The 25,006-nt window shown below is 44.7% G+C and overlaps 1 protein-coding gene across 1 annotated transcript; it reads right to left on the reverse strand.

Moving 5' to 3' along the window:
- Nucleotides 1–730: 730 nt before the first annotated feature.
- On the reverse strand, nucleotides 731–24,642 carry MMEL1 (membrane metalloendopeptidase like 1). Its single transcript, XM_066334199.1, has 23 exons — nucleotides 24,154–24,642; nucleotides 23,850–24,013; nucleotides 17,487–17,546; nucleotides 16,726–16,887; nucleotides 16,237–16,317; nucleotides 15,665–15,760; nucleotides 15,296–15,414; nucleotides 14,566–14,631; nucleotides 11,989–12,123; nucleotides 11,287–11,376; nucleotides 10,910–11,046; nucleotides 10,373–10,466; nucleotides 9,815–9,943; nucleotides 9,441–9,539; nucleotides 8,990–9,073; nucleotides 8,628–8,731; nucleotides 8,021–8,079; nucleotides 5,925–6,044; nucleotides 4,747–4,880; nucleotides 4,263–4,328; nucleotides 3,260–3,355; nucleotides 2,896–2,972; nucleotides 731–2,538 (listed from the first exon to the last, which is right to left on the reverse strand). Exons 1-23 carry the CDS (start codon nucleotides 24,201–24,203, stop codon nucleotides 2,439–2,441), a joined length of 2,322 nt encoding a protein of 773 aa, XP_066190296.1. The 5' UTR covers nucleotides 24,204–24,642; the 3' UTR covers nucleotides 731–2,438.
- Between the last annotated feature and the right edge of the window lie 364 nt (nucleotides 24,643–25,006).

A 25,006-nucleotide genomic window follows, 5' to 3' on the forward strand; every position in this document is an offset into this window, starting at 1 on the left:
ACATCTGGGAGGTGACATCCACATGACCATGAGGAATGGAAAAAATGGGAAATGTTGGCTTTTTGCTTAAGGAAAACATGATAGACAACTTCTTCAGTTGGTGTTTTTGTTTGTTTGTTTTTGGTTTTCTTTTTTATCTGTTGGTTTTTTCAGCAGAATAAGTTCTGGGTGTTTTTGCAGAGTAAGGTGATGTTGCAGAAATTCTGTGGTTTTGCGGCTGTGCAAAATCACAGCTCTGATGGGAAAAGCTGCAGGCAATGGAAAGTGGAAGGGTTCAGGGAATGCTTTGAAATTCCTTAAAAAAGTCTCTGCTGTACACAGGCAGATCTGTCCATGAAGAAACACTTTCTGTTACAGTCCTAAGAATAAAAACATTGTGATTTTTAGGGTGGGATTTGGTATTCAGTGTTACTGTTTTACTGGGCTGAACTTTTAAATGAACAGCAATGAAAGCAGCTCTTAAGGAGGGAAAAGAGTACTTCTGTTCAACAAATATTACCGTTATTCAGCAAGTGCTGTAATTAGGAGGAAGGATTTATTAATTTTTAGGCAGCAGTTTCTCCAAAAATGTTTTTGTAAAGAAAACCTGTCCTCCAGCCCCATAACAACGACTTCCAGTGAGTTAACTTCCAGATGGAAGATGGCACAGCCAGGGAGAGAGGTGCAGCGTCAACCAGGATCATTAATCTACCAACTAAAAATTAATTATTTTGCAGGGTTTGATGTCTGCATTAGGTGTGGTTCAGTGGAGTCTGGAAGTTGCTCCTGTTGGATGTGAGTTTTGGTCTTTTAGGCGCTGGAGTGGGATTTGTCACCAGGTGGCAGCATGGGAGAAGGAAAGGCTTCGCATTCCTGGCAAACATCAGGATCTTCCTTCTTTTCCTGAGGATGTAATAAAGCTTCTCTGAGGCTTCATTGTCTACGAGTCTAAAGTGCAGCAGAACACCTCTGGGTTCAGAACTTCCCGCAGGGCTGAAGCATTTTGTGATTGTTGAAAGGTAACACAGTGGTCAGCAGGAATTCAGGGCCATTTCCTGGGGCTTTGGAGCCTGTCTCTCATCTCCAGTTCGTGTGTGGGCACAGCACCAGGATCAATGGGGCTGTGAGGGGAGGTTGGGGCTCGTGCACTTGGCACTGACACAAACTGGCAGCTGGGAAATGTTCTGCAGGTGGGAGATGGGATAAACTTGCATGAAAAAAATAGAGTAACTTCCATGTGGTGTGATGGTCACTTGGAATTAACCCTTCCAGGCACATTTTAACTATCTCTTTAACAGTTGCATGTGCCAGAACCTTTAATGGCCCATCTTCGGGGCTCAATGATTTTGCAGAGTCACACAGGCAGTTACTGCCTGGCTGTCAAGTGATTCCTGTGCTAGAAAGAAAAGCATTTGCTGGAATAATATTCAAAACTCACTATTAAATGTTGGAAGTTTAAAATATTCTCATTATAGTAGGATGCTTACCAAGGAAAGCTCTCCAGACCTCTCCATAGGGAAATCCTTGCTGAATTTACCACCGTGATTTTTTCTTTTAAATTTTATTAAAAATTAATATACATGTTACATTTTCAAGTGTAAATACTGAAAAATAGCCTATGGCAAAATAAAAAGGCACAGGATTAAAACCAGCTTAATTGTTTCCATGGATACATGTCTGCTATTTGGCAAAAGGTATTTTATACACTTTCTACAAGAATAAGCATCATTTTAAATATATCTCTGAAGGGTGGGACCCCGTAATTTAACCATAGAGACAGAATTTGTACTCCTAAAATGTGATAGTTGTAGTGATGCCTCACTCGAAGGGGGTTCTTTGGAGCAGAGGAACTCAAGTGCAGGAGGAGAGTGCGACAGGTGTCTCGACATAGAGCTCACTGTGTGACATGTCACGACAAATAGCAACCCATGACAACAAAGCAGTGATCAAAGTGCAGGGGCACAGACAGCACGAGAGTTTACACCAGCTCTAACCTGGTCTGGGGAAAAATGCACCAGAAACGGAACCAGAACACTGGAAACGGAGCAGTGGCACATCTCACACAGCATTGCTGAGCCCCAGAAAGTGGAGCTGACATATTAAAATTATTATTCCGTTCTGAAAAATAGATTTGTGGCTGCTTGTTGGTTTTGTTTTCGTGTAAGAATTAGTCCTTGTAACCCTGATGCAGTGTCTTAATAACAGTCAGGATGTCTGGAAACAGTCGTTGTGCCCGGGAACACAGCGTGGCCTCTGGCACAGCCCGCCAGTCCCGGGATCCATCCCTGTGATCCCCGTGATCCCTGTGTGCTTCCCAGTGGCACTGGGAGAGCCGAGTGCTTCCTTGGCTCTCAGTGCAGCAGCCGCCCCGGCAGCCCTGGCTGTGGCTGAGCGGCAGAACACCGGGCACATCCCTGCCACGAGCTGTTTGTGGTGTCACCAGAGTGCCCCATCCTTGGTTACCACACCCGGCACTTCCCTGCGGGATGCATGGCCGTGCCCTTCTTACAGTGGAACACCTCGGAGAAGGCTTCAAAGTTCTGCAACGAGCCCATCACCCTAAACAAAGAGAAGGGACTCATTTACATGGAAATTGGTGTTCTGGGGAGCAGAAAGTGGTTTGGAGCCTCAGAACTTGATTGCAGTTGAGAATATGGGATGCTTTAGGAAATACAGGTAATATAAGCAATGAAATGGCAGAACAGAGTGGGTTTGGTCCTGCTCCATCCCTTATGGACTGGCAAATTCACCAGGTCAGGTACAGGTATATGCTCTCCAGCAGTGTCCTACAAGCTGTGGGAGAAAATCTGGTAGTTGGTCTGGAGTTATCTCGTGTGTTGTCAGACTCTCCTGTGCTGTTGTGGTGCAAGGGATTGAATAATGTGAGTTGTGAGTTAGGAAATGGATAAAACCCACCTGTACTTCAGAGGGCTGTGGACGTCTGTCTTTATGGACTGACTGGCATATTCTGGTCTGTAGGAACCACACCAAACCTGGACAGGGAGATTCAGCATTAGTGGGTGAGTATTTAAGGGAATTTGTATTGGGAACCCTCTCAGTGGTTTTCCTAAGAGCCATCCCAGTTTGCTATGATGTCATTGGGGTACATTTTATAGAGAGGCAGAATAGATGCAATTATTTACTAATTAGCTTTTGTTTTATCAAGGTCTTGGATCAAGATCTGGTGCTCTGGGATCAAGATCTCTCTGCCCTTGATTTCCCCCAGGTGTTTCCTGCAATAAAGGCCAAGGGCCTGAGGCACAACCCTGTGTGTTCTCACCTGGGCAAAGTTGAGGAAGAAAAGCTGTTTGTGGGACAGGTTCAGTCCAGGCAGCTTTGGCTCCTTCCCTTCCCGTTCCAGCCACTTCAGGTAGGCCTGGAAATGATCACAGATCAACTCACAGGAGCAGCAGGAGGTGGATTTTGAAGGTTGTTTTGGGAGGAAGGATTTTAGTCACCACATGCATTATGCAGTGTGGTTCCTTTCTGAATTTTTATAAATTTTCTCTCTCTAATACAAACAGTGCAGAGAATTTTATGAAAAAGGTGTCAGCATAAGCACTGTTGGCTTCATAAACTCTTTCTGTAGGAATTTGTATCTGGAAATAAAGTGTTAAGTCTCCTCTGCCTCTCTGTAGTGATGATTTTTCTCTCTTCAGGTAACTGCTCATTAAATAGCAGATAACAACCTTGCTCAATGTTAAAATCCATTACCTGTTATTGTTGCACATTAATTGGCCAATTTGCTTTTTTTAGGTATATTGACATGATGGAGACAAGTTAATGTGCCCTCACGCTGGTTAATTCCCAACATTCTGTTTCTGCAGCCTCTCAGGTGCTGAGACAATCCCAAAGCACAAAACTAAAGGCAGAGCTGAGGGTAAAAAGAGATCCAGCACCAGAGAACATCCATGGATTCCATGTGCAGGCAGTTTGTGTCACCCCACACGGCTCCTCCATGACTGTGATGGCTTTTAGAACAATCCTAATGAAGTAATTAGTTGGAATGGCATCCCTTAGGGTTGGAATTTAGATGTCCAAAAATTCAGGATGTTCTATAAACACCCTTAACACCATACTTAAAACCCTAAAGATAAAAGGTTTTACTGGGGCATCTGTTAGGGTTCTTTGTAGGGAAGAACATTCCCTGCTCACACCTGAGCTCCACCTCCAGCTTTTGGAATATGGTAATAACATGATAATTGTCTTTTTTTTAGCACAGAATCAGTCCCCCCATTGCTGGCTGCCAGGTAAAGTTAACTCACAGGGTGTTTGATGATTACCTTATAAGCCTGTCGGACTCCTCCATTATCTGCAATATTTTCTCCTAATGTGCTTATGCCACTGACCTGTAAAAATAATCATTTATTTAATTGATCATCAGTAAAATCAGCAGCTCTAAGAACCACAGGTCAGTCATACAATAGCCTGACATGCCCAGAGCAAAGGGAAGCTGTGTCTTTGTGCTGGGACAAGAAAGGAGAGAATGAAATTAAATCACAGGGTAAGAGTTGTAGGTTGGAACAGAGCACACAGAAATATAACATGCACAGAACTTGGGCTGCTGCTGGACAGAACATCCCTGCAACACACACCCTGAGGTGTCTGGGCCACACCAGTGTCCCCAGTTTATCACAACCCTTGTGCCTTGTTCTCAGAAGAGTTAGTAGCTGGGGTTTGTGCATATCCCCCATAGGGGTCCCCTGTTACAGTCATTATTTGTACAGACCCAGAGCTGTGCCTGTGGTAGTCGTGGTTGTTACTCACATTCTGCCCCCCGGCCAGCTCCCAGGTGTAGTTCCCGTACTGGTGCACCATGCACAGGGACTGCTCCTTGAAATGAAGTGCTGAGAAGTTGCTCCACCAGTCCAGCATGTTCCCATCTTTGTCAAAATTCCTACCTGCAGGATAAACCCAGGGATATAAAGAAAGTTTTGAGTAAGATTTTAAAGCTGCTGCTCTTCCAGTGTAGCACCCAGGACGTAGGAGCTGCACTCCCTTCCTTTGCTCCCTGAATTTAGATTCTCAGAAATATTTTGGGCACAGTTTGTTCTCTTTGTCACAAGGGAATTGAATTGTAGTTTCTGTTATTCCTTGATTTCCTTTTCAGTCAGCAGCCCTGACTGCAGGTATAGCTCCAAGGCCTGGTTTTATTTCCAGGTGGTTTTTGCAGAAACCATGTAACAAAACCTTCCCTCACCTCTGAAGTGTCTGAGGTGTTGGTTCTTTGTGGCCAGAACTGAGGTTTATAGAAAATTAAAAGCTGGAAATGCAGTTCTGGAGTTTGTGTTCTTGGCTCTCTGGCTAGAACAAGGTTTTCCTTTGCTCTAGAATTCAGTTTCTGAGGCTGTGTTGTGTGTTTGTGTGTCATTTCCATAAACCTAATGAGCATTAAAAACTGAAGAATTGGTTCAGTTTTTAATTGAATAAAATTCAATAAAAATTGAAGAAAACCCATATGGAAGCAACTCCTGACTTGTAGAGTCACAAGTGAGCTTTTCCCTCAAATTCTTTTACATGGCATTCAATAAAATCAAAAAAGTCAATTTATTTCAAGCATTTGTGTTGAAAAACAAAGCCTCTGAGGATTTCAAGACACTACTGACATTTGTTCTATCCCAAAAATGTTGTTCACAGATTTCACTGTATTCAGGAGCCCATGGATCTGTTTGCTTTGTGTTTTTGATCTGATGACTCTGTAAAAATAACATTTTTTTTTCCTGAGAATTGTCATTACCTCGATTTATTTTTAACATCTGTTTATTTCTTATGCTCTGTTCAGGAAACATTCCCTGCAAAACCTTCCACAGAGTGTTCCCTGTATCCTCCTATTGCTGCTGAGCTGGATGTGGCTGCGCAGGGATCGTCAATCCCAGGGCATTTTAATTCCTGCCATGCCATGAGTTTAAGCTGAAATAATGACATTTTTTCAGTCATCTCCTCACCGTTGTCATCGAACCCGTGAGTGATCTCGTGCCCAATAACCATCCCAATCCCTCCGAAGTTCAGGGCCTGGGGCTGGTGTTTGCTGAAGAATGGGGGCTGGAGAATCCCAGCAGGAAAAACTGCAAAGACAGGGAGAAAGAGGGAAATGCTATAAGGTGGCTTTGTTTTTGCATCCCTGGCAGACGGATTGTTTGCTTGGTGTAAGGGTCAGGAAGGAACAGAAAATATAAAATGATTAGAAACAAGCTCATGCCTCATGTGAAATTGTTTCTCTCTTGATAAATGGAAAATGACAAGTTAATAAAGGTTTAATTTAGCACATCTGCAGCTACAATATCTCCCTGTTTGAGACCCAAGCAGCATTTACCCAAGCTTAGCCTAATTTGGTCCATAATGTTTGCTGCAGTGAGTCAAGAACAGAATGTTTAGGAGCTGTCCTTTGGAGACAGGCACAGTTTGTGTGTCAGAGCCATTTTATAGGGGAACTAATGGAGGTTTTATTGCTTTATTTGGGTTAAGGAGAAGTTAGAAATGATACCACCAACACTTGGAGTGTAAAATATGCAGGGGAGTGATTCCTACAGACCACCAAGGGCACTTGATGCCAGCTGAGGGGGGCAATATGAGATCTGTTCTGTCTCATTCTGCTGGCAAAAACCTTATCCAGAACCATGGGATTTGCTTTTCACCCCTTCTACACTAGCTGAAAAGCATAAATGCTCCTAGAGGAATTCAGACTAGCAGTAATTCACTCTAATGAGATATTTTCTATGAAGGGAGATATTTTCTATTGAAATTATATTGCAAGTAGTTAATTCAAAGAAAAAACCCTTTTGGCTACATAGGTTTTATCCATACAATTTAGTGGAGAAATGCATAAGCCAGACTGCAGTAAGACAGAGCAGTGTGGCAAATTGTTTTCTCAAGCTAGAGACATGAAGAAACAGAATTTAACTGACAGGCACACAATTGTGGGTGGTTGTGCTTGGATTTTTACACAGGCATATTCGTCTCCAAGTTGCTTAAATGAGTTACTTTTGTATGATTTATAAGGACAAAGCTGGAGAGGAACCAGGTGGCTTCAGGACCTGAGTTCCCTGCCTGGGAAAGCTGATTCCAATCTGTGTAAAACCAGTGGGGATGAACTGGGAGCTGAGGTTGGCCACCAGTAAAGCCCCCAGGAGGGCCCTGCTGTGGCTGAAGGTCCTGGTGCTGCTGTACCTGCAGGATGGAGGTGAGTGGAAGCTGCACAAAGGTAAACGGATTTTGGGAGAGGTCAGAGGGCTAAATTATTAGCAGTTTGGATGGTTGTGCTTTTAGCAGTTAGAGGAGTTTTCTGTTGTGACTGTTGGTAGATTGGGCTGTTTCCACTCCTGGCCTTTGCCCTGGGAGCAGGATGCAGCTTCTGTCTGGCCTAAAACCCCCATGGATTTGTCCTTCTGTGGTATCAGTAGATACCTTCTGTGGTATCAGTAGATACCTTCTGTGGTAGCAGATCTTCCTGACAGTCTGGGAATTTGAATAAGCACTTCTGGAGGGAATTATCTACTGTGTCTGCTACTGGGGGTGCTCAGAGTTCAGCAGAGACTCAGCAGTTTTAACCTGAGCTCCTGCATGAGGTCTGAGCTCAGGGAGCACAGGGAGCCAGGCAGGGTCTGAAGGTTTTCTGTGCTAAGAACGATGAAGGGCAGCCCAGCAGCTCTGCAGAGCTCACACAGCTGATGCTCTGGGAGCTGAGGCAGTTTCTGGGGTGGCTCTTAGCAGTGTAATTCCAGTGTCACATGCACAGAGCAAACTGGAGAGCTGCCCTGTGTGCTGTCAGAACATAGGAGCAGGAGCAGGAGCAGCCCAGGACACTCTGGGAACATTCTCTGAGTGCTGTCCTAGGCTTTCAAACCCAAGACTGCTCAGTGACAGGGTATAAACCACACCTGCCAAGGAGGGGGAGCTGAATATTCACCAACACAGTGCTTGAGCTGAACAGCCTGGCAGCCTTGCCCAGAATTCCTGGATGGGTAGAAGCAGGTTTACCTTTGGATGCACACCTGCACTGTTGTGTGGATAAAATTAACTGGTTAAAAGTGTTTCATCTTACCTATCTGGTTCCTGTTGGGGGAATAGAATGCATTGACCACTGCAGCTCCGATTATCCATCTAAAAATAAATGTTGCACACAGTTAGTCATGATGGGTTTTTTCCCCCCAAACATTTTTGAAATTTAATTCTTGTTAAAAAATGCAAGGTATGTAGGAAAGGATTGTAAGGATATAATCCTTTCAGGGATTTATATATACATGTATGCATAAATATATGTAATATATCTCTAATCAGGAATGTATATATATGGATATAAAAACAAATATAATTTTCTTGTTAGGAGAAAGAAGAGCCTGGTAAAAAGAAGAAAAATCCTTATAAGGAGATTATATATAAAGAAAGGATTAAGTTAGGAAAAAGGGTACATTGATCACAGCTGTAAAGAATTCCTGAGACCAGGAAATACCTGGTGGATTGTTTATGGGCAGCTTTCATCCCAAACACACACAGGAACAAACATTCAAGGGAAAAACATTTTTCATTTTACCTTAGAATTGTTTAATTTCTTGATTATCTCAGCCACGGGCATTCCCAGGTATGAGTTAAACACCCCCACCATTAACTCAGAATTTAGGATGTGTCTGTGACTCTGTCTGGAAACTCACATATCTTGGTCAACTCTCTCTCGAAGCTTTTTCAGGCTCTTTTGGGCTCCAGCTTGCAGATTTTCCAGGATGTTTTCAAAGTAGTTGTGTTCACTGAAGTTCAACTACACAAACAGGGACCCAAGTACACTGGTCAGCTGAGCAGGAAGAGGAACTTCTCGTCCCACTGAATGTCCTCTAAAGAATGTTTTGGTTGCATGGCTTCACTGAATAGTTGGTTCTTTGCACCAATTATTTATTAATATATTAATTCCAATGTCCTTGGAAAGGGCAGTTGCACAGGTACAAATATTCCAGGGGCAAGAAAGCAAATGCAGGTGTTTATTTGGAGGTATTTAGTAAGATGTGTACAAAATACTTACATTGGCATATTCCAGGTCCAGTTTCTCATTCTGATCTTCCAAAATATAATCTGGGTAGCCAATTTGTTCTTTGATTGCCATTGCCTGAAAGAAAAGAGTTGAATATTTCCTCTGAATTGTGGTTTTTGTTGGTGTGTTGTTGTTTTTGCTAAAGTTCCGACACAAAGAATAGTTAAATGTTTGGGGTTTTTTCTTGGCTTTGGAATGGTGCTGATGGTCCTGAGGTCAATTAAAAGTTGGAAATGTTTTTTTTGGGGGAGAAATTGCTTTGTATCCAGTTGGAATTTTTATTGATGTGGGCTAACAAAGGATTGAAAGGAGAGGACAATGTAACAGGATATTAATGTCCTCTTTTCCTCTTGTTTGTGGAGAAACTGGAAATGGTGATACAACAAAATTCCAAATATTATGCGTTCATAAGGGAATACTGAAGTTCCTTGTTATCTCTGACCTTCTCTCGAGCTTTCTCCTTGGATGCCTCATCCATCCACTGTAACTCATCCAAAGTCTCCACAAACACTTCACGGATCTTCTCTATTAAATCTCGGACCTGAAAGAGAGCCAGGGAGACACTCATCATTCACATGCCCTATTCCCAGGCACAGCTAAGGAGGGGTGAAAAGCTTCCTGCTGGCAGGTGACGTCTCCAAATTCTGTACTCTAAACCCTGGTGCTGACCATCTAAAAGAGAACCACAAACGAGCTCTTGCACCTTCTTGACTGGTGAATAATTCTCCCAGGCAAAAAACAGGGAGCTCACACCAGAGGGAATGGGCACTGTGGGCATTGTTGGATGTACAGTAGTACGAAGGGTAAACTACATACCATCCTCTTGCTCTCACCAGCAAAAGTCTCCCGGACATACATCGCTCCCACCGCGTTCTCCATGTTGTTGTTGACGTAACTCACGCACTCCCTCCAGCGCGCCTCCTCCAGCGTCGTCCCGTACAGGGCCTGCAGCACCAGAGCCCAGCGTCAACCCTGCCCCTGCAGCTCCTCCACTCCTCCAGACCTCTGTCTGAATTCACCCAAAGGTTTCCAGTGCTGCCATTGGGTGGTTTCAGTGTTAACCCTGCCTCTGCAGCTCCTCCAGACCTTCGCCCAAATTCACCCAAAGGTTTCTAGTGCTGCCACTGTGTTTGTTTCAGCGTTAACCCTGCCCCTGCAGCTCCTCCAGATCTCTGCCTAAATTAGCCCAAAGGTTTTCAGTGCTGCCATTGGGTTGGTTTGAGGGTTCCATGATGTAATCACAGAATCTAGGATGGTTTGGGCTGGGAGGGAGCTCTAAATTCATCTCTTTGCAAACCCCTGACAGGGTTATAGTGTTGACCAGGCTGGATTTGGTGGCAGTTGTGCTCTCCTCTTTATGAAGAGAGGAAATACCTTCCTGTAGCTGGCCCGAGCATCCTTGAAGCGCCGGCTCAAGCTGCTGACCCTGTCGATCACCAGCCGCCAGATGAGGTAGTTCTGGATGGTGCTGTGGGGGAAAGCAAAGCTGAGCTTAATCTTCTGTAAAAACCAGCACTAGTGCAGGCAGTCAGAGGGGAATTTCAATTTTGGATGGAGACAAGGAAGGAGATAATTGCTGCCAGTCCTGTCATTTAACTGCAGAGTCATCCAGCCTGAGGACTGGGCTGTCGTGTCTGTTCTGGGATTAATTTATTTTTCTTCCTTCTAGAATGTGACAAGAGCTAAGCCTGTCATGTATTTTTGTCTTCCCATTTAACCTTTTCTAAGGAAGCAGCAAGTAAGACACCTTGTACTGCAATATTTGGACTTTGAAACCTCCAAAGGCATTTCTTGTATTTTATAGAGGTGTCATTTTCCCTCAGAAGCTCAGAATCAGTAAGAGGGTCCAGTAATTGACGTTTGAGCAAGCCTTCTGTGACTTTTGTCCTACCTATCCTGCAGTTTCTTTACCTGGCTGAGTACTTGGAGATAATTGCTTTCAGCTCTTGCAGATAAGGCATCCCATACACAACCACCTCTTCCTCCTGGTCCACCTGAACACTTACTGAAGACATGACACGTTGGATGAAGAAGGTCCAGTTAAATTCCTAGGCAGACAGAGAGACATTCCAATGTTGGATGATTAAATGCCTCAGTAACTGGACTTTTGACAGTCTTGAATGCAGCTGTTCCGTAGGACAAAGCTTTTGAAGGAATTCTGAAGACAAAATTAGGAATGGGAATGATTTTGTACCTCTTTGTTGAAGCACTGATTAATTCACAAAGCCATTTCCAACTGGCATGGAATTAAAAGACCTAAAGTATGAGACTGCTCATGAAACACTTACATTGAATGCAAACTTTTCCTGCAGCTCTGCTAAGGTCATTTTGTTGTACAACAAGGTCACATCGTGCCTTTCCTCTGCTGGGGTCGTGGCCTGAAGACATTCACAAGGTTATTACTGGAATCAACTGACAGAAATACCAATGGCTGAAATCACATGCAGGTGAACACATACACACTCCAATAATATTCAAATTAACCAGTTTGTTTGGGAAAAGGAAAATCAATTTGGTTGTGCCCAGTGCTGCTTCCAAAAATTCAGTACAGGAACCTGTGTACCCCCTTATTCTATAATGTTTCAGGGATATATTGAGCCAAGTTCCTTCTGTCCTCTTTTAGAACAGAATCCTCCTCTTGGGGCGTTTTAGGGTGCTGTAGGTTATTAAGGATGCAAGGGAGCCTGCCCTGGTGTTATCCCAGTGCATGGTTGGCAGGAGGGGAATTATCCTGCTTTAGCAGAGTTCCAAATAGAAATAAGGCTGGGAGTGGAGCAGCACAGCAGCATTGTATACAGCAGGCAGAATTAGAGACACAGGGGCTCTGATTTTTGGGCTGCTCATGGCACAAAAATCTTCTTTTCCCACTTTGTTCTGTGCTGTGGGTTTTCTGGTGCACTGAAAACTGCTGCACAAACCAGCAAGAGATCCTTCCCCCTCACCCCTTGCACCCCACAGCTTCCTGAGGAGTTCTTGATCTCTCTACTCACATTTGCAATCTCTGTTTCAAGCTCCATGACCTTTGCCATTTCATCTTGGACAAAGGAGTCATCTCTGGACACATTCTTGTCTTCCCGGATCATTTTGGCAATGGTGATCATGAACTGCAAATAAGCCTCTCTCACCTGCAGTCAGACACAGAATGTGCAGAAAGGGTTTACTCTCCATCATTTCATAGAATCCCAGAGTGGCTGGGGTTGGAAGGACCTGAAACCCCATCCAGTGCCACCTCCTGCCATGGGCAGAGACACCTTCCATTATCCCAAGCTGCCCTGGGATAGGCATTTCCAGGGTTCTGTGTCCCAGGCCACCACAGAAAATGCTTGGGTTGCTCAACTGGTTTGGAAATTTGCCTCAAGGCTTCTAAATAAGCAGCCAAGCCAGCACAGAATAAAGATTTATATATATTTGTATAAAATCATGGAATCCCAGAATGGTTTGGGTTGGAAAGGAGGTTAAAGCCCATCCACTCCCACCCCCTGCCCTGGGCAAGGACACCTTCCACTGTTCCAGGCTCCTGCAAGCTCCAGTGTCCAACCTGGCATTGAACACTTCCAGGGATGGGGCAGCCACAGCTTCTCTGGGCACCCTGTGCCAGGGCCCCACCACCCTCACAGAGAATAATTTCTTCCCAATATCCCATCCCTGCCCTCTGGCAGCTGGAACCCATTCCCCCTTGTCATGTCACTCCAAGCCCAGGATAATACTCTCTCTTTGCTATTTCTGTAGTTCATCTTCACATTTCTCATTCAGCAAAGCATTCTCTTTGTCATGAATACCTTACAGGGCACTTGCCAGCCTCAGAACACACTTTTTGCTTCTCTGTGCCATCCAACCTCAGCATTCTGAGTTAGAATTACTGCTTGGGCAAAGAGGAGACTCTGTGCTTTGAGTTACAGTATGGGAACAGTGATCCAAAATTCCAGGGTGAACAGGGAAGGTTTGAGTTCTCTGAAAGTAATACCATAAATCTCCTCAGGTCTGGTTTTAGTGTCTGAAAGAAAAGCTCTGTTTCAGACAGTTTCCAGTGACACCTTTGCTTTATTCCTGACGGGAGGCTCTGACTGATTTATGCCTCAGAACGGGCCTTGAGAAGACATTTGGCTGCTGGGGGAGTGCTGATCCCTGATGCAGGAAAACTTGATGCTACCTGTCCTTCTCACATACTTTTCTTCCTCTGTAGACCCTGGAAGCCAGATAAACATGGTGACTGTGGTGAAATTGAGTCTGGGCACTTACAGATGATGATTTGTGGTTTTGGGCTGAATGCTGAGCCTTAATCAGGCCAGACTCCCCCAGGCCTCAGGAGGAGTTTTGCCAAAAGATGCTGGACTAAGCACAGGGGGAGTTTGGGTCATCAGAGTTGGGCTCATTGTCTGGGGGCAGTGAGCTGGTAAATACAAATAAAAAGGGGTTGTGTCTCTTCCTTGGTCATTAGGATTAAAAGCACAGCCTCAGCCCCCCTGCTTTGTGCCTTCAAATTAAAGCTGTATTGAGCAGAACTGGTTTTCATTCACTGATTTAGGATTGTCTCTGCACTGTACCTGATTTCCTACTTCCTCCAAGTCAATCTATGACTGACCTTCATGCCTCAAAGCATAAATATCCCTCTTTTCTGCTTTGAGTGCTGCTGTGGAGGTGACGCTTGCAGGGGAGATTCCCGTGTCAGCATCTCTCCACATTTCCCAGCTTCCAGGAGATTGTTTTGTCCCAGGAGCTGGCAGCTCCTAAAGGTGCCCAGAAAGTGTGGGGACAATCCCCTATAAACCTCCCAGGGCTGTATTTTAGCTATATTCTGTATAAAGTGCAGTCAAATACACTGAAGTGAGAAGAAAACTCTTCCCACTGATGTTTTCATCTGCCTTTACAATCACGAGACAAAAGAGTCTCAAATGCTGATTGTTTGCCCTCTGTATTCCCTTCCATTCTTGTTAGGAAAATTGGTTTGATGTTGGGCTGCAAATAGTCTTTGTTAGCAAGGCATAATTGAGGAAAATAAAATGTACTAAAGCAGTATTTTCATCTTGGAAACAGATAAATTATCTGGCTCTGTTTGCAACAGCTTTCTGTGTATTCACAGAAACAGTGTTTTTGCAGAATCAGTGTTTTTGCCCTGAGCGTTGGCAGAGGAAAGCAGCTAGAAAATAATCTCTCACAATTTCATGTAATTTTGGGGGAAGGGGAGAGTAAGTGGCAGCAGATTCTTACTTGCTGAGCATCAGGGATTCAGAGGAAGATACAAGCAAATCCCCTGCACTGAAAATGTGAAGCTGTCCTTCAAAATGAGAGATTGTCTAAGCCATAAAACACAATTTTATTTTCTCATAACCTTCTTCATGAGTTGGCCAGTTCTGGGGAGGCTTGATATTTATACAGATGTTCAGCTCTTTTGTAAACTTTAAAAAATGTTGTCTTAATTAAAAAAAAAAATGTAGCAATGAATGTCACAGTCTAATTCTGATTGTTGCATAGCATGAAGATTCATGTATTGGGGTTTTCAAAAGCACAGGGACAAGGAATAAAGTTGCTTTAGTGGCACAGAGTAAATCAATACAAGGGATACTTACTCTTTGATAATTGCCCCCATTAAAGTAGTAGTCCCTGGATGGCATTCCCAAACTTGGCTGGTCAATCTGGAGGAAAAGGCATTTCTCTGGTTAGTAGTGAACTGGGGTTGTCCAAAGGAATCCTTGAGAGGCAGCAGGAAATGCTGGGCGTGCCACCCTGTCAGGGTTGGAATGACACCCCGGCCAAACACCCGGAAAATCTGGGCTCTCCTGGATGTGGGGTGAGGTGGAAGGTACAACTCTTCTCTCTGGGTTTCCAGGTAAGGACAAGGCGGATCTTAGTGTGGGTTATAAAGCAAAATCTTTCAGTTATCATGGAGATCCAAGAACAAATTTAAATCACTTTTCTACATTGTTTGACTTTAGGGCTGGACTTCTTGCACAACCATTCATGAACAAACTCTGAAATACTCTTTATGTATTTTAAACCCGTGGTTTCTTACTATATATTAAACCTCATCATCATTTTTGAAGTCACAAGAATTTTCAGCCCTTAAATGCTGTAAAACAGCCAAGTTCCATTGATTCTTATTTCTTTTGCTGAAACAAAAATTATGCTGTCGTAAAACATTTCCCAATATGACTTTGAGACAGATCTAACACGTGGAGTACAGAACTGTTGCCTACATTTTACCACTATTGTTCTATGAAAAGTTCATCTGTCTGCAGTGTAAATAATTATCCATTGTGATTCTGGCATATAAATAATTCCCTGTCGTTTTTTTCTTACATAAATGATGTGTCTGCTGGAATCCCGGTCATCATTCCACACGAACATGTCAATGAGGACACGTTTGTTAAACCTGGAGTTCATTATGGAAAGGTTTTCCTCCATGCTCCAGCTTGGCTCTGGGAGATAAAAGGGAAAACAGACTTAATTTGTCAATCTGTGTCAGACTGGTTGAAGTTGTACAGTTCACAAGCTGGCTGCTGAAAATTTGGAGTTCTATTTAAAATGGATCAGGAGTGTTGAATGTGTGATATCCTGATTCCCTTCTGTTTGGGAAGAGAAACTGAAAATGGAAGATTTAATTTGGTGACAGTGGCCTCCCTGATTCAGTAAATAATTCTGACTGAACCCTTCCAGACCCAGAATTACCTTTGGTCTTACTCCAGTCTGCAGAAGCCACTGGCCAATCCCCAACCATCCTCAAGGCCTCTAGCAGAGGCAGGGAATCTCGTTGCTCTATAAGGCCTGAGGGGGAAAGACAAATTCTGTGTTGTTTTCATACAAAAATAAAATTAGAAAAAATAGGTAATGGGCCCAACAGTTTAAATTTGCAACCGAGTGTGTCATAGCAAGAAATAAGAGATATCATGAAACCATTCTGTATTAGTCTTCAGAAAAGGAATGAAAATACTTCTGTGGCTCCAGTGCTGCTTTGGGCTGGATGGGTTTGGGAAAGATGAGCTGGGACAGGTTTGTGCCTTCTGAGGGAAAGGCTTTGCATCCACACCAGGGGTGGATACCCAGCATCCATCCCTCCCGCATCCCCAGTGGGTATATTGAGGCTTAATGAGATATTAAGACATCTTCATCCATCTGAAGATGAATTTTCCAGTCACAGCCTCTTGGATTAGACAGATATTGACTGGACTTTGCTTAACAGGACTTTGGTTTTTCTGTACACCTGGTTTTGAACAGGGGAATCGATGGAACAAGACACTCACTCTCGTTCATGCAGGACTTGTAAAGGATTTTAGCTTTCTGAAATGCTTCTCTGTCCCCTTGATCTGAAGTCTCCAGCACACCTGGGGAAGAAACCATTCCATCAGATTTTTGCCCTGGAGAGCTTTGATCATTTTACAGAAATCCCTGAGGATTCAGGGCTGTGAGAAGCATTTGTAGGCTGCAATTACTGTCAAACTAGAGAGCTCTTCATGCCATTAATGAAAAAAAGTGTCAGGAGGAAGGACCTGCAGACAGAGCTTGCTTGTCCTGCTCTTTTTTGGAGTTAATACCAAATCACCTCAGGCTAATTTTTAGCGAGAACAGGATGTTCCCAAAAAATCTGTAGTAGTAAGAGATGTAGAGATTAAAGTACCAGAGAGAAAAAATTTCTCCGATCAACACTGCAACTTTATTTCTGTCTGATGTGCTGTCAGCTACCTCTGAAATAACCACAGAGGTGCCTGGGGATGGAGCAGCCTCATCCCTACCTTTCAGGATGATCTCCAGCTCGTCTCTGAGGATGTCAAAGATGCTGTATCTGGAGCTGGTCTCTGGGATCACGTGCCGGTTCAGCCAGCCCCCGCAGGCGTACTGGTAGAAATCCTGGCATGGGTCAGCTGTGGGGTCCATGTTCTGGATTATTCTGGCAGCTGGGCAGCAGAATTGGACAGCTGAATTCTACAGACTGCTCAGGGATCTCTGGGACTACTGAAGACTCTCAAGGAGATGGTTGGCAAGGCTCATTCCCACATATTATGATTTGAGGAATCTTATTTTCTGCTTAAAAATGGATCTGAATGGCAGAAGAGTTGTCCCAGAGGAGGAGACTTTGCAGGGAACAGTGCCCAGTGCTCCCCTGGGCTCCAGTTTAGGCACTGCCCAGGAAACCAGTGCTTCCAGGGGGCTATTGGGAACATCTGTGCTGGAGCCTCACCTCTCTTGAGGTGTAGAGACCAAAACCAAGAAGGTAAATAGCCCATGAGAGAGAAAATTCAGTCTAAAGGGTATTTTATTACGCTTATAGGTACAGATTGTGTTGGTCAATCCGTGGCCTTGTGGCTCAGAGCCAGAGCTTTTGGCCACACTGGCAATTTTCCTGTTCTACTTCTGAATGATATTCCTTACCCAAGGGGAAATCTCTTTCCTTTTTATCTACTGCAGCCTTAAACTCGGAATTATCCCTAATTTGGGCTCAATAACAACACATAAAGCCTCCCCTCTGCAGCAGTGATTCACAATAACCCATTACCTGCTGTCACACACCCAGGGGTGGTACAGATGTTGCCCGAGTTGGTGCCATAGTGGGAGCCTGCAGGGAGAGGAGAGGAAAGCAGATGGAATTGCTTGTTTTGGAAGGAAATTGCTCCCAAAGTCGCTCACCAGAGCCCAATCTCAGTGACAGCTCTGCTTGGTTTGAGAGCAGGCGAGTGAATGTTGGTGCCAGTCAAAGACATCAGATGACAACCGTGAAGAAATCTGGGGATTTTTGAGGAAAATTTATTGGCAGCAGAATTAAGACAGTCTTGACAGTGAGTTTTATCTCTCCTGGAAGGAGAATAAGACCATCTTTTCTACCTGCTAACTGCCTCCACAGTCTACTCTGAAAGTACGGGATCTTTTTTTAGACAATCTATTAAGATGCTCTGAGCATCTTCCAAGTCAAGGCTGAGAGGTTTAAACAGGGGGCAAAAAACCCACTCTGCTTTGAGTCACCATAACCAAATTTAAGGAAAAGAAATTACTTTTATTTCTCCAGGTATTTGTGTGTTGGGGTGGGGAAAGGCCACTAAAGTCCTGCTCTTGGCTATTCATTTCCTATTTTTGAGTGCTTAGTCTCGGTTTGTGAGGTTCTCCTGGTGCACAAGGTCCCCAAAAAGCCAGAGCACACATCATTTTTGAGGCTGAGTATTCAGGTGAATGTATTTGTGATGCTGGGCAGGTGTCAGGTCCCTCCCATGTGCTGTTCCCTGTGGAGCTGCAGGGATCTGAGCCCCCCAGCCTGAGGGCCTTGGCCCTGAGAGAAGGAAATTCATTTTGCTGGTTTAATTTCCCATTTAAGAAACTGGCTGTCTAGGTTTACTCCCCACTTATATTAAATAGGCAACTATATGGTTCCACTCTGAAAAACAAAATCTTGGTACTTTCCTGCAGATTTAGTAATTTCAAAGCTCTTTTTTTAATCTTCATTTGCAGAATAGAGTTACCAAAAAAAAATTGCTTTCAATGCAAGTAAGTGCTTTACATGAGAGCAAACAAGATTACAGTAATTCAGAGAGAAATAAAACAGTGGGGGAGAAAAGAGGGCTTTGAAGTTCATCAGTGGAAGCGACATAAAAAGCCCCCACTGTGCTGGGGAATGTTCAGGGTTCAGCTGAGCGTGGCCATGCTGGGTGGGAGCACATCTGCATGAGAAAAACTCTGTGTCCTGCCCTGGCTGGTGTCTGGCAACCTGAACAGGGGAGCAGCAAAATATGTGGAACAATGGGAAGCTTCACAGAGAGTTATATATATATGTATTTTTTTTAATGTTTGTTTCAACATTTGTTGGGATTTTTTTGTGTGTGCTGGATGAAGCTAAACCAAATTTTTGGAGCTTCTTAAATCCTCTTGTAATTAAACAATTGGCAAAGTCAAACCTAAGAGCCCAGGGTATCTCGAAGAGGAAAATAAAACACTTGGAGGAAAAGAAATGAGTAAAAGAAATGAGTAGTTTAAGGGCAAAAGGAACAATAATAGAAGAAATAATTGTACTACAGGAATTTTGTGTATCTCTCATTGTTTCCCAGGGACCAGAAAGGACTGAAATGGATCCTTTTTCTCTTTCATTTACTTATTTATTTATTTAATTAAAAAAAATCAAAGTTTCTCTCTTTACTATAACCTGACAATATCTCATTTCAATTTCTGGAACCAAGTGCTTTGAATGAGGCCAGAACTCCCCTCCCTCCCCCAGGCCCTGGTGATTGTGATGCTGTAACTGAGCAGGATGAGCAGGGGAGCCAGAGCTTGGGCTGGAATTCGAGGGCACACTCAGGGCTCTGAAACTCTGCCCCAAAACCAGATCATGGGAAATGCCTGGGGAAGAGATCTCAGTTTACCTCGAAAAGTGTCTCCTTTGTTTCTCTATCAATTCTGTTCTTTTATTCCTTTGAACCTTTCCTGCCACGGGCTCTGGGTATTACCAGCTCTGCCCTCTTTGGCTTTACAATCTCAGATCTTTGCTCACTCAGCTGGAGCCTTGTCACCTGCACCTTCCAAAAACTAGAAATGAACTTAAAATGCACCTTCTGAATTCTCAACAACTCTGCCTTTTGTTTTCTCAATTACTTTTCTAGAACAACAGCCCAAGTTTTCAGTAGAGACACAGCTATTTCTCTGTTTATTTCCCTCCCTGGTTAAGCATTGCTGACAGGTTGAGTTACAGTGATAGGGGGGCTCCTGCTTTGACATCCATTTCATTCTGATACAGCAGCAGCAGGGAATTGACCAGGGAAGAGAAGCTTTAATGGAGACAAATGAAACGGCCTGAGCTGTGGGACTACTCCAAATGGAGGAAAATGAGGGAGATTAAGCACTCCAGATGCTGCTTCAGAGGTGAACTGCTCACCTGAGAGATGGCAGAGCTGGGACACGCTTCACACCCCCTGGGGTCACTGTAGAGAATTTTATTGTCTTAATTTGGCCTCACAGGAGCTACTGAGCCCTGTCCCATTTCCTGGCCAGCAGCAGGAGCCAGGAATGACTTGTGGCATCTCTGGGTGGCTGCAGTCCCCTTCATACAGTTCATCAGAAAATTTATTCTCTTAGCTCAGGAGATGAGAGGAAAGAAATCCCCCAGAGCCAGGCAACCTTTGGAATGCTTACCTTTGGAATGATGGTGCCTTTCAAACCCAAGCTGCTTTTCCAGGGCCTTATTGCAACTCCTCTTTTAGAGAACAAAAGCCAAGCCAAGCCTTCTGCAGGGCTCTGGAGGACACAGCTTGTGTTTAGTGTCTCCCCACTGTGCGTTTGGAGGAGCACAGATGGCTGGGGATGGCACACATGGAGACAATTAGAGCCACAGTTGTCACCAAGAGCTCACGTGGGAGCTTTTACCTCTCAGCACCTTCCCTTTTCTCAGATCTCCTCTGCAGAAGTGCTGTTGGCACTGCAAGCTGCCCTTGTTGCTGTTAAAACACAAATTTGCTCGCAACAAACAACGGAATTGCCAAATTCAGGTTTTCTTTGCTGCCTGTGCCAGGTGTCAGCGTCTTCAGATGGAATGCAGAACACAGATGTTTGGTTTTATCCCACCTTTCCTAGGATTTCTTACCTATAACCATGGCTGAGCCAGAATTTTGTGTGAGAATCAGCAAATTGTGTGTTTATTTGCCCGTTTTTGCAGCCCTGCATGGCCTGTCACTCCCCATTACAGCTCTGCCCTCACGTACCTCCATCTGACTGTGACTGAGGAGAGTCTTGCCACCCAAATGTCACCATGACTTGTGTGTTAGCTGCCACTTCTTGAAATTCTGCATCTCCCCTGAATAGCTGCCTCGTTAATGAACGTTCCTGACGTCAAAGGACATTTGGGCTTCACACCAGTGAAGGAGAGGAGCCAGAGCTCAGCTACAAACTTGTCTCAGTTTTTAGTTTAGATGCTGCTCCTGCTCAGCAGGCTTGTGTAAATCTGTTATTTAAGGGCACAACAATAACATTCAGCACAGGGAATGCAGGAGAAAAATGTGTTTTGTTTTGTTTGTTTTTTATTTTAATCCACCCCCAGAATAAGGTGCTGCTTGGTTTGTGTTTCTGTTCGTTTGGAGCCTGCCTGAGGGGACAGCAGAGGGCTGTGACCTTGGCCTTCCTAACAGCCAGCAGTGCCAATGTGTGGGGATGCAGACACAAAAAAGATCCTCCTGAGAAGGCAACCTGGGAGCCAGAAAGTCAATCAAATAACCAGAATTACAGGAGCAAATAACCAGAATTATTAGGTGAGGCTGGAAGTTGTTTGGAGCTAAGTTGCTGGAGGAGCTGCTGAGTGATTTGATGTGCCAGCTACAGAGAGGGTTGAGAAGTTCCTCAGGCTGTGACCTTCCAGCAGGGGCTGAGGTTTGGAGTTTAGTAGATACTGAGGGGGAGCTGTGAAAAGGCTGCTGAGGTGGGGCTGTGGGTGTGAGGGAAGGATTGAGAGCATGGTGAGCTCAGATCCAAACCCAGCCCTGCCTCCTTTCCTAGGATCACCCAAATATTGCTTTATTCTTCCTAAGTTTTCTTTCTGCTTATTTAGATGAGGGTGGATTTTGGGTCTGAAGACTTCCTTGGATGCCAAAAATCCCCAAATTGTGTCCAGAACTCTGTAACTGCACTGCTGTGAGAACTTGAGTGTTTTTATTGGCTGGGAATTGAGATAAAAAATCCCAGTCAGCATTAACAGAACTCCAGGAATTATTGCTGTGCCCACAGGGCTGTTTCATGCACCACAGTGCTCTTCTGCAAGATATATACCAGCAGAAAAATATTCTCCCTGAACCACAAAGCCTAAACATGCCTTTTTAAATTAAAAAAAAAGAAAAGTGAATGCAAAGCAGTATAAGCATTGCTTTAATTTCCTAATTTAATTCCTAATTACAAGCTAAACAGAATTATTTCTAGTAGCCTGGGTAGTGTCATTCTGATCAAGGATGTATCAAGGTGAAGTGAGAAATCTGAATCTGCTCTTTGTGAACATCCCAGTGTCCCATACAATCCTCAAACTAACATTTCAGTGAAATTAGCAGTAGGAGAATCCCAGGATAACACTGCTGCTTGTATCACATGAACGGTGCTCAGCCACATTGGTTTGTTTTTTTTTTTTTTTTCCTGTTGTTCTGTGGGATTTCTGTGGCTCAGCTCTGAGCCAGAGGTGCTTTTCCCTTGGGGCACCTGAGACTTGAGGCTTTTGGCTGAGCATTTGGCTGAGGCTGAAGTGTGAGAGCAAAACAGACCTAAGAGGGGCACTGGGACAAAACTCTTCAAGACAAAAAACCAGATGTTTTTACTGCAGGAACAGGCTGAAAAGCTCTTATTATCTCAGTTCTTGACCCAGGCAGTTGACACTGCTCTATGAGGATGAAGCTCCTCATGCTGCTCATTTCCCACCTGGAATTACCCAAAGCTCGTGGCTGCTCCAGCTGTGAGCTGGGCTGGGGACAGAGGCACCAAGAGAACACACCTGGTGGGGTGTGAGGGGCACAGACAGGCAGAACATCAGCCCTGCACTCAGGGAACACTCCCAGGGAAAGTTTAATTGCAGACACAAACCTGCAAAAATATTTTGTTTTTAGACCTGTTTTCTCACAGGTAAGCCTTCCTTAGACGCAGGTAGTGAGCACAGAGCACTGGATTTGGATGAGACCAGCACTTGGGCAAATATTATGAATATCTGAACTCTGGATTGTCTGGACCCAGCAGATGATGCAGGGCAGATTTTTCAAATCCTTTATGCGTGCAGGCAGAAAAACCCTGCCTAACTCAATGCTTGATACAGAAACTCCTCCTCCAGGACCTGGCTCTGGGGAATTTCTTTCCTCTCATCTCCTGAGCTAATAGAATAAACTTTCTGATGAACTTTCTGAATACCAAATACTCAGATTTTGCCTGGCGTTCAACTGCTGCTAGCAAAAGGAGTGAACAATAACAAGGTTTTTTTTTTTCATGAATTATTGCTCAGGATTGTGCCGTGTTTCACTCACAAGTGCTGAAAATGCATCTCCCTGCAGCAGGGGAGGCAGAGACAGTGTGAGGAGACAGCAAAGCCTTGCTCTAGTTTTGCTGTTCCCACTTTAATTTCGTTCTCCAGTGTTTTAACAAAGCTCCCAATCCAAGAGACTTTAATGGAAGTGACAAACATGAGGCAGAGCTGCTCCCGAGCATTTGATGCTTCACAGGGTTTTAAAGTGGGACTTTGCACTTGCTGTGCCAGTGGGGAAACTTTGGTTTTACCAAGTGTGCTCTGCAGTTAAAATATTTAGGCAAAACACTTCAAAATAACGCGGCTTGATGTCAGGTTTCTGGCAAGACATTTGCATTCAAGTCACTGAAGCAAATCACACTTAGAGATCCAACTGCCTGATGGAATATTTAAAAAGTCTCCTTTTCCTTCCTCAGCAGCAAGTAGCTTTTTTTTTTTTTTTTTTTTTTTTTAAGCTTTCACATTGTAATAAGCATTTTCTCCTTCAGGGAGATTGTTTTTAAAAGTGTTTTAAAGCAGCTGTTGCTTTAAAAACCCTGACAATAATGAATCTTGGCTTGTGCTCGGATAAAATGAGGAAATGTCAGTCCTCACACACAGACACACACCTTCCCTCTGAAACAGCACACCAGCTTTGTCAAAACAACTCTGAATTCAACACACTGCATGGAATTAAAGAAAAGCATACAATCTTACAGAGCATAATTCAGAATTTAAGTAAAAGCCAACATAATCTCTGTGCTCAAGCTGGGAGCAAGGCAGAGAGAGCCCAGTCCCTCACAGAGGTGACCTCGTGGTCTCCCCGTATTTTTGTTTTCATTTAGCTCTTTTTTTTTTAAAAAAAAAGGACTTTTTCTGCTGTTTACAGAGGGAAGGGGAGGATTATTCCCAGGCTCTTACCTCTGCTGCTGGCATAGAGGATCACCAGGGCGACGGCAGCACAAGTCATGAGGAGCAGCAGGACAGCCAGCCCGATGGCCACAAAGCTCCAGGGCTTCTTCCCGGATTTGGTCGATTTTTCCACAATATCCATTTGACTTTCTGATTTCCCCATTATTGTAACTCTAAATCGGGGATGGGAGGGCGAGAGAGGGTTAACAGCACGGCTACATCAGGATAGGGAGAAGAAATGCACGAGGGGGAAAAAAAATTAAAAAAAAGCAGAATAAAAGCAAAGAGAGAAAGAAAACTTCCAAATTATTACATGTATTTGTCCATTTGATTGTCCACTGATTTGCCAACCTCGTTCTCCATCCCCTGTGCCTGCGTGTCTGCTGTCAGGGCGGGCTGTGCTGCCCCAGGCGCTCCGTGGTGCAGTGTCAGAACTTCAGGAGCCTCTTTGGGAAGTCTGCGAAAGTCTCATGACCAGGTTGGGCAACTCCTTTCTCCCACCGCACAGAAGGAGGGGAGGGCGAACTGCCTCCTTCCCCTGCCCACTTCCAAAGTATTGAAGGCTGCCGTGAAGAATTCCCTCCGTGGCGCTGGGCAGCTCCTGCAGGGCTGTGTTAGCAGCCGGGGAATCCGAGCTGGGATCCTTCCAGGTGCGAGCGCCCTGGAGCGGCTCCGGGGGCAGCGGCGATGCGGGATGGGGACAGCGGGCGGCTCCGGGGACACGGGGCAGCTCCGGGGGCTGCGGGAGGCTGAGGCTCTGCCGAGCTTCTCCGAGCCATGCTCAGGGTTGGGAGCTCAGCCCCGAGCCCTTCCCAGCTCCAGGGAGATGCTCCGGGGGAGGAGGGGCTGGGATGATGGGCTGGAGGCGCTCCGAGCCTCTGCGGCTTCTCCCGAGCTCTCCGGGATTCTATTCTCCTTGGAATGCCACCCGGTTATTCGGCTTCTCCCGAGCTCCCCGGGATTCTGTTCTCCCTGGAATGCCACCCGGTTATTCGGCTTCTCCCAAACTCCCCGGGATTCTGTTCTCCCTGGAATCCCACCCGGTTATTCGGCTTCTCCCAAACTCCCCGGGATTCTGTTCTCCCTGGAATCCCACCCGGTCATTCATTCGGCCGCTGCTCTCGCAGGGGAGGTGGGAACCTGCTGAAGCTCTCCGGCTTCCCAAA

Source organism: Sylvia atricapilla, chromosome 22, assembly GCF_009819655.1.
Source record: "Sylvia atricapilla isolate bSylAtr1 chromosome 22, bSylAtr1.pri, whole genome shotgun sequence".
NCBI lineage: Eukaryota > Metazoa > Chordata > Aves > Passeriformes > Sylviidae > Sylvia > Sylvia atricapilla.

Coding starts and splice junctions, on each gene's coding strand:
- MMEL1 (XM_066334199.1), bottom strand. CDS start 24,203: ATGGAGAACGAGGTTGGCAAATCAGTGGACAATCAAATGGACAAATAC. Junction 15,415..15,664: donor AGACTGGAGTAAGACCAAAG/GTAATTCTGGGT, acceptor TTTATCTCCCAG/AGCCAAGCTGGAGCATGGAG. Junction 12,124..14,565: donor ATGGGGGCAATTATCAAAGA/GTAAGTATCCCT, acceptor GTCTGACTGCAG/GTGAGAGAGGCTTATTTGCA.